We start from the raw sequence: 9,706 nt of genomic DNA, 5'->3' as shown, positions 1-9,706 counted from the left end.
TTACCATGGTTATATTGTAATGCAAGCCTAGTGCATAGAAATTGCATGCCAAGGAGGTTTGATTCAAACATTACAATGCTTCACTCGCTCACCAAATACATGAGTAAAATGTATCTCTTTGTTCACACGAGTTTATTACAAAAGAATACTAAAGTTGGTTAACCAAGGATCAAAGTTATCACACAAGGTCATACTACCTTGCTTGATAATACACAATCTTTTTAAGAACCAACAATTGTCAAAAAGAACACAATTGTTGACTGACACTTATAACTACTTGAATCCAACAACCACTTAATACATAATTAGATAACCAATATTATCGAAACATAGTAATAGACATTATACACTAACAAAAATATTATTTAAACATTGTGATTGTTTCTATCTTCATTATTGTTGATTTAATTTCATAATCAAAATTACTAGTTCTTAACAATCTTGTAAATTAACATGAAATTTAAAATGTAGCTTCTAAATAAAATTATCCATTCAATTTTTCTCATCAATTAGCATCAAAGCTGGATGTAAACGATTATTGAGAAAGGGATGCTTTTCTTGAGAAATGTGTGGTTTCAATGGGGGTCTTCTATGTTTTATTTTACAAATTGGCATGAATGATGACACACATTTAAAATCAAAGTTAAAAAAAAATAGTAAAGAATACTTTGATTTGTGGAAACTCAAAATGGAAGATGTCTTGATTGAGAGATCATTAGTTAGCAATTACATAACAAAAACCCTTTGATAGACTAATGAAGATTGAAAAAACTTGACAACAATGCTTGGTGTCTTGCTGATTTGTTGTTATTAAAACGTTTCCTAATTAATGTATATCACGTAAGTCATGAGAAATCACATCACGTAAGTCATGATAGATCAGGGAATTTGTATCAAGCAAAGTCTCTTGTTATCAAGAACATAAAGGAATGCATCTTGAAGGACATTTGTATCATAAGTTCCACTAACTAAAGCTCTTTTGATAATGTTTAGAACACTGAATTGAAATACTTAAACAAGGACAACATAAAGGCAGATGCATCCTGAAGGGCATTGTCACATGTATGGAGTAATGGCCACGGATTAGAAGGTGAGGTTGCAACTAACCCAAATGCCTTCTTGATTTACGAAACAGTTGTGAAAGCTTACAAGATTTGTTTCTCCATTTAGCTTACATATTGTAACATTTTTACTTTTGATTTCAGCCCTAAGACTAAGCTAATAAGTAAACCCAAGCTTGCCAATCCACTTACAACGAAGGCAACTATGCCACATAAAATGCCAATTTAAAAACAAAAATTGTAACAAAATAGTGATAATTAGAGCAGTTTATCCCATATGGTAACAATATTGTATAATATATTGTAGAAATATCTGAAATACAACAACACTTCAATCACAAATGCTCAAGGATAACAACCATTAAATAAAAATCCAAATGTGAGGACTGTAAAAACACAGAATGTTCTGCTGTACCCAGCAAAAACAGAGGATTCCAAATGTTTACATGAGATCTATCTGTCAATGAGATGGCATTAAGTGTTAAACCATTAGCCAATAAAAGTATTCTTTGTTACATATTCTAGAGGAGCTTGTGTGCTTATAGGTTCCCTTGCTGTCATTAAGAGGTTACAACTACTGATGCACAATTGATCATCTTGGAGGGCTTAAATGTTACTGTACATGGTTTTAAAAGTTGCAACAAAAGAAAAATATTTAAATATACAGATATAAATATATATGGGACCTTATTCGTTACTAATCCTTCCTCAATCATCCACGTTTCCCAAACGTTAGCTCCCCTTCAGAACCAAAGCCTTCTATTTCAGGGCTCTGTGTCCTATGCAGACTAGGATTGACACTTTGGTCTTCATCATCTGTCTTACCAGAAAATGAATGGTCTTGATATCCAACTCTAGTGCCCAATGAGCTCCCACTTGTTGACCCATTTTTTGCTCTTTTTTTCTCTTGTTTTCGTATCTTACTTCTATATCGCAAATCTTTTCTTCTGTGTCGAGGGATTTCTTCTTTGGTAATAAATTTTAGAAAGGACTTAACAGAATGCATTATACTTGCACATTTGGATGAGTTCTCTCTATAATCTTCCTCGTTTGCAATATCCTCTTCCCTAACAACACAGAACAGTCTTGCTAAACTAACACAATATGAAATGATTGCTACTATCGATACAATCCCAGTTATTAAAAATAAGCCTAAAAATGCCGATGTGCCTAGATGGCTGGAAATTTCATCACTTGATTCACATGTAGAATTTCCTAGATATTTATCACGTATACGTTGCAAAGTTCCATCCTCATTAAGCTTCAATATAGCAGTCGAAATATCAATAGCTAGCTGTGAACCTTTCTGGAATACCTGCATAGAAGAAAAGAAAATAGTATCGTGAAAATCCTTCTTATACAATTTTATAATATTCTGCTGTTCATTAGATAGGTTAGCAACTAATACAAGTATTTGACCAATTTTTGTAAATCAATTAGCGATGAGTTAAGATTGAACAACAGGACAGGAAAAATGTGCTTAAGTTTGAGCTCTTATGCATTGAGTCGTATGTGCATGTTCAAATACTTAACTTTAAGCCCATATTCTCATTCTTAGATTCTGTAATGAGATTTTAATCATGTAGATAAGGATAGATTCCCCAGTCCATTATAATGATAATCTAATTTAACCAACATTCTGAGATCTGAATTATTTAGTAATTTAATGTTGCAGCATAATTGCCAAAAGACAAGAATGAAGCAAAATGTAATGGAGTTACGTGAATTGCTGCAACAAAACTAACAGCCAAAAAAAAGTAAATATTGCAACTTTAAGTTTAAGGCATTGCCTCCACTGACTCCTATAAAGCTATTGCAAAATCAGGACAAAATCAACGCAGGCAAGATACTGTCTGGAGAAGAACACTTGTAGAACATTGCCAATCCAGAATCCTCATCAATTTTACCTTATGTCTATCATAGAAGTTTGTTCATTATCTTTCACATGATATCAGTTAAATTTATAGTAACTCATAAAAAATTGGATGTTCCTATGCTATCCATTTCACTACAATTTTTTGTTTAGAGGGCAAAACAGGGTTTTCACAACTTACAAATCCCCAGTCACCTTTGCTGAATTCTGCGCCAGAAGTCTTAAACTCACATCTTTGTGATATAAACAAATCTGCATAAGGTTTCTCTTCCACAATTGCTGCCACCCCACCTCGTTGTGGGCCACTTAATAATGCATTTCTATAATTCTGCAATGTATTTAACGGGACCAGTCTCTCTTTTGCTACATTCAACTCTAATAGATAGTCTCTCACAAATGATCCACTTTGATAGCCAATAGGGTCATCACTTGTAATTAATCCACCAATGCCATTCACTGTTGGCCTTAGTTGTTCAATAGTCAGAATTGAAGTGAGATTTGCAGTGTAACTCGAAGTGATGATAAGGACCACAAAAAACCAAACAATTAACACCATCCGGCCTAGAACACTTTTCACTTTCTCCCCTGCGAATAACAAGAAACTATCCTTTAATTTTACTAAACTTTTTAAATAAAAGCCTAATATCTAAAAGAATGACAGTGATCCAAAAAATAAAAGCACTTTTTCTTACTCTGAGTAAAGAAAAGGGTTGACAATATGAACCTGCAACACAACAATATAAACATTAAAAAAAATTTAAATAATCCCATTTAAAAAATTTACTACAGATATTGTCAATATATAATTGCTAATAAAGAATGTGTTTGACATTTGTAAAAAGACCTTCAAGGTTGATTTTGAATAAGAACTTCACTGGGAAGTTTTCTGCCAGTTTTATCTGTCTGTGTTTATTGCATGCATTAATTTTAACCCAATATGATCTTTACATCCATCAAGTTAGCCTTACACTGCTATTATAAACACGAGAATTACAATTTGGCCTTACACTGCTCTTATAAACATGAGAATTACAATTGAAATTTGTAAAAAAACATTTCAGATATTTTAGTAAATATAGGATATGGTCTTAGAATCTTAGGTGCAATCAATCATTGCTATGCTACTAATGATAGATGGTATTGTAGTTTGAGAGAGAATCTTGAGCACAGCCAGAATTTGATGCTGCTGCAGTATACCGTGACACCGGTTTAGGTTTTTGATAATTATTGCATTTTCTTCACCCTGAAAACAAATACTCACCAAATAATGGTGGAAATCATCTTCTTTGGCCTTCCTCGAAAATCCTTATTATTCCTACGTTCCAATACCCATATAACTACTCCAGTGATGATAAAACAAACACCCATGGTACACCACATGCTTATAGAAAATGGTCGAAAAAACTGCCAGGTGCGGCTAGATTTTTTAAGCAATTTAGGCACCACCACTGTCAAGCTCGACTCTAAAAATGGCTGTGTAAATTGAACTATATTTGAGCGCTTTCTGGTAATTGTAATATCTCCAACAGCTGCATCAAACTCCTGCAGTCACCAGATCAAAGAATATTCGGTGAAATCTAGACTGAGTAAAGGAATGGTAACAAGCAGTTATCAACAAGGTAACATGAATATTTAACAATGCTCAAATTAAAGAAATTTGTTAAGCTGGAAACTCAAATTAGCACAACTTGAATAGAAAGAATATTTTCCTGCTGACAAGATACGGTTTCTTACAGAGCATCTATATGAATAAAACTTAGCCTGCTTAAGGAATCTTCCAAATTATTTATATATATTGCATTATTTGTACTTGTAACTTGAATAAGAACAGTGTAAAAATAAAGAAAAAATAATCATGTTTTTTCCCCAGAAGCATAAGTGAATCGATCTCTTGGTTGCAAAAATTCTCAGCCCTGAAAAGCCAAGGTTCATCAAAGGCAAGTTTATTTTGGATTACCTCATTACTTCCTATAAAGCATAGAATGGACTCATAGAAAACATCAGAAGACTTTGTTCATGATAAATAAGCATTGGATAAAATCTAGGGCAAGACAGGGAGGAACTTCGTTCTGGAATGCTTCATTGATTGCATTTATAATGGTTGTGGCTACTCTTTCTTCACAGGCTTCAGCCAGAGTTAATGTTAATGCTAATCTCCTGGAGTAAATTCAATCAAAGTTGCATGGACACGGATATGCATACAAATACAGATACGATATCGGATACGGATACAGCCATTTTTTAAGACCCCCAATATGGATATGGCTGGATACATCATTCATAAAAAACATATATACATATATTTAACACAATTTTCTAAGTTATTTGAGGAGATTTTCATTACTTCAAAAGCAATATAGACACATAGTTGCTACATAAATAATGATAAGTTGGTTTAACATTTTACAATATGCAAAAATAGTAGAGTTGCATTGGAAATTAATCCAAAAAATGGGTGGCTGAAATAGAAAAACATTTCATTTGTCTTTCTCATTTAGTGTAGGTTTTGTTTATTCCAATTTTTTGTTTTTTAAATGCATGAATGAAGTTATTTAAAATTAAATTTAGGAAGATTTACATCAAATTTTAAAAAAATCAAATTACATAGTATCTAGCATGGTTGGAAATCGAGTTTTTTTGGGTACAGTATTCGACGTGTATCCAGGTTGTATTGGATACGTATCTGTTTTGGATACGGGGATACACGTTCCCAGGGAGGGACAAAGGAGTTTCCGGCTACTCTGAATTCAGTTGAAGAGAACAATCGAATAAGGATGCACTTTGGAATGCTTGAATTTACTAGGAGATGTGTTTGGGTAGCTTTTGTAGGTTGTAAGAATTTAGGGTCAATCACAGTGATCACTCTCCAAGATGGTAAGCATACTCTAATGAGCATTTTTCCGATGTCTCTGCCCTAATTGTATAATTCACACAGAAGTTGTTGGAAGTAGCAAAGTATCTTTAAGACCTTTTCATTGAGTAATTCTCTGTGGAGGAAGAGTGTAATATGCAGCCCTGTTCTGTTACTAAATTTTTTTTGCCTTTTTCAATATGCATAATTTTGTCAAACAGTTTGCTTGCAGATGTAATTTATTGTTTTCAGTTTCCGATTTACAACATGTTGTAATAGAATTTATGCTCAATGTTTAGATGCATAGCAGAGAAGGAAAACTTTAAAACATGAGCAAGAGGATCATAAACCATATAACAATGACAGAATTCAGATGATAAACTTCTGACCTCAATTGCTGCAAAGATGAAATAAGATTACTGAATCTGAAATACAAATAATGCGGTCTCAATAATTATAACAGCATTCTTAATGGCTTACATATGTGAAGAAATACAATGCTGTTTCCACACCCACTTCATCAGCAAGCTTCGACTCTCAGATATCTGTACCAAGGAATATGTAATTAAACCCACGCTAGAATAAAAGTCTAATCCCATGCCAAGCAATGAACAAACCACACCAATAAGGAGAGTCTAAATCCCACACCAAGAGTAAGAAATAATATAGCCTCCCAATATCAAATCCAAACCCAAAGCAGAACCTCATGCCATGACAACTCTGCAACTCACAAATCCACGCCAGGTCAAGGATAGATATCCACACCAAAATGAATGAGCAAACCCTCAAGTTCTCATGCCCAAAAAAAATGAAATAATCCCACGCCAAGAAAGAGTAGAAAATGTTGTCTCTAATTCCTCCAAATCTCCATTGTAATGTCCCGTTTTAGGAACAATGCACTATAACCACAAAATGCCCAGATACCACTTGCAATGTCCCCTTATGTTATTATTTAGGGAATAAGGGAACAATTGACTTGTTAATCAATTGCAAGGGACTTCTTTCCAAAAATAAACTCCAATAACACTTAGAAAAATGATAATTAATACTATTCAATGCAAAATTGATAGATTTGATTCACAATGATTACCGCTTGTAATATGATGACATAAAAAGTCAGTATCACTGCTATCTCTGATTCAACACTTAGATATATGCAAGATGATCTTGATCTATATATATGCACTTAGTGTAATGCAATCAATGTAAGTATGGGTAGATTATCTCTGCTGTCTCTGATATGATTGATGATAGTTGTGCAAGGATGATCTCTGATCTGCAACTATAGTTTGATTGGATGCTGCTGTCTGTCTCTGATCTATCTTGAAGAAATATGCAAGTTGAGATATCCAATCTGCAGAAGTAAAGAGCTCTTTATGATGTGTCACTGTGGAATATATGCTACAAACCTCTCCCTTAATGATAGCAACAATGCTATGAAAGCTGTCTAATTTGGCAATAGTCTTAAGCTGATAGGTGATTGGATGATGATTGCCGTCTCAGATTTATACTTGGAAAATATGCAATATTCTTGGTGCTATTTCTGATGTAATCCTTTGAAGTATGCAATCCCTTATGCCAAAGGCAAAGAATGCTCGACTGAGCGGATCCGATTAGAATACAAATAAGAAAAGAAGACAATATTCAAAGATCCCTTGAGAATGAGTATGGGTTCATTATTAAATATTTTATAATTCTGATCGGTTGCAACTTGCAACTCTTGATCTGGAACAGACATATCCTTCCCTTGTTTACACCTCTCCTCTTTACAAATCGTGCTTCTTACTGTTTAACACCTAGCTAGATCGAACTTGATGATTAACTATTATTTGGATAACTAACCAATGGAATGGTTAGTCATCATTAATCAATATTTGTTGGTTATACATTTCAACTCCCTCCAGCAAAAGATATTATTTTTGGTTGTATTGCTAATGATCAGGTTCATGGGCATCGATCTCCTTTCTGCCTTCTTATTGCAGTGTTCTTAATCTTCTTTCAATGGAGATTGGATCAGTTTAGTGATGCCTTAATCTCTTTGATATGGTTTATCAACTTCTTATCTGCGATTATGCTTCTTGATAATATATGTTTAGCCCTTAATGTGAGGTTGGTAAACTCATGGATAAACAAGGATTTTCCACACGTACCAACTAGACATGTAACAAGACATTCATATATCAAAGCATAAGTAACAATAACAAACAGCTATACCAGAAGAATGATATCTTTATTGAATTCTCAAGAATATGTAAGTACAATACCATCCTTGCCGAGGTCCCATCTGAATTATATATAGACTCGACGGTTGGCCAAGTTGCCAACCGTCACTAACTACCAACTACCCCACAGGAACCTCTCGGCGACTCCAACATAACCAAGCATAAACACCCATCCCAACTACAAACTAACATGTGTTATTGACCCCTAACATCAGCCCCCCAAAAAAAGTAATCATCTTTCAGACGACTAAGACCATAGGAGCTGGAATACAAACAAAAGACTAAGTTGAGAAGGGGGAGGAAGCGTCCTTGCAGTGGTCGAAGAAGAAGGTCGTTGCCCTGTGTGGAGCCGAAGGTTCTTCTCTGCCACTAGCTGTTGTTCCCGTGCCTTTTTCACCATGTGTGCGGCCTTCAACAGTTTTTTGTCTTTTTACTCTATCTGCAAGGTAAGCTCGGCCACCTTTGCTACCAGTACTTGCACCTCCTTCTTCTGCATGTTGCAACGGGCCTCATAAGTAGTCACCTTCATTTCTAGCTCATCCCCCAGGTTCTTTTCTACTGCCGCTAGATGTGCATGCTTCTCCCCTTCCTTCTCTAGTTTTGCTATATACAACTGCTGGGCCTCCTGCTCTATCCGGCGCCGTCGCATCTGTAGGTACACATCCCGAAAGGATCCCTCCATGCTGCGGAAGGTGGTGCCCCCACCTTCCACCAGGCACATGCGCGTCCATTCTTGTACCATCTCCGGCGTACTTATGTCTAGCCACCCCTGCTGCTCGAAGTGGCACGCAAACTCGTCTGCACACCCAGAAGTCATGAAGTGGCACAATTTCTTAGCGTCAACGAAGTTGTCAGCCTCCATCTACCCAGTCAATTGTGCCATTCCACGTGCAACTTTTGAATCCCCTGTAGCTCTCCAAGGAACCATTGGAGTGAGCCTACTGGATCGCTAGGATCTGGTGGAGTGAGGTGAAGTCCTACCAGTGATCCTTCTGGCCTGCTTTCCCCATCATTGCTGATCTTCGGGCTCTGCCCACCACTTCTTGTTGCCCTATGCTTCTCGTCAACAAACATCCTCTCATCCTGGTCTGTGATAGAGGTAGTCCTGTCCAAGGAAGCAATAATCGTTTGGGGAATTAATCGGCAAAACAAAAGTATAAGATTTTTTCAAAAAATCGGGAAAAATCGGATATACAAAAAAACGTAAAAAATGCAGAAAAACAATCAAAAACTACTTTTTTTATATATTTTAAGGTATTTCCATATCATAGAGATATTGTAGGCAAATAAAATAGACACTTGAACACATGAATTGCAGGAAATAGATTTTCGTTGTTTATATTCTTATCACTGATTACGTTGCACAAAATATACTGCACCATTAATAATATCTAGATAGTGATAAATGTCAAAATGTCAATTACAATATAGTTTGTGACTTTGAACAAAGTCAACCTATAAACTAAGTACAAAATTCCAAAATCTCAAATGTAGGCAATGACATGCTAGAGGGCAGGAAGCCCTGATGATGAAGCCCCTAGGTAAGAGCCTGTCCTAATTCGTTCAACCCATTCAGGACCAAAGTTGGCTTGCCTCATGAGATCAAAATCTTCTTGCTCAAGCGGACGATCAGCAACACAACAGAATCATCATCAACAGCAATCAACTCACACTCTGGATATATCTCATCGAGGTCAAT

At 35.5% G+C, this 9,706-nt stretch overlaps 1 protein-coding gene across 2 annotated transcripts in view; it reads right to left on the bottom strand.

Moving 5' to 3' along the window:
- Window positions 1-1,515: 1,515 nt before the first annotated feature.
- The window catches only part of LOC131054719 (glutamate receptor 3.3), a 148,502-nt gene continuing 140,311 nt past the window's right edge, over window positions 1,516-9,706 (bottom strand). For both annotated transcript variants that reach the window (XM_057989291.2, XM_057989292.2), the window contains 4 exons: window positions 4,196-4,476; window positions 3,627-3,658; window positions 3,116-3,519; window positions 1,516-2,376 (listed from right to left, as the gene is read on the bottom strand). In XM_057989291.2, the coding sequence (XP_057845274.2) occupies window positions 1,774-2,376; window positions 3,116-3,519; window positions 3,627-3,658; window positions 4,196-4,476 (1,320 nt within the window). In that variant the 3' untranslated portion in view covers window positions 1,516-1,773. The remainder of the gene's footprint in view (window positions 2,377-3,115; window positions 3,520-3,626; window positions 3,659-4,195; window positions 4,477-9,706) is intronic.

Source organism: Cryptomeria japonica, chromosome 5, assembly GCF_030272615.1.
Source record: "Cryptomeria japonica chromosome 5, Sugi_1.0, whole genome shotgun sequence".
Classification (NCBI taxonomy): domain Eukaryota; kingdom Viridiplantae; phylum Streptophyta; class Pinopsida; order Cupressales; family Cupressaceae; genus Cryptomeria; species Cryptomeria japonica.
This window is presented reverse-complemented; position numbering and strand designations above follow the sequence as displayed.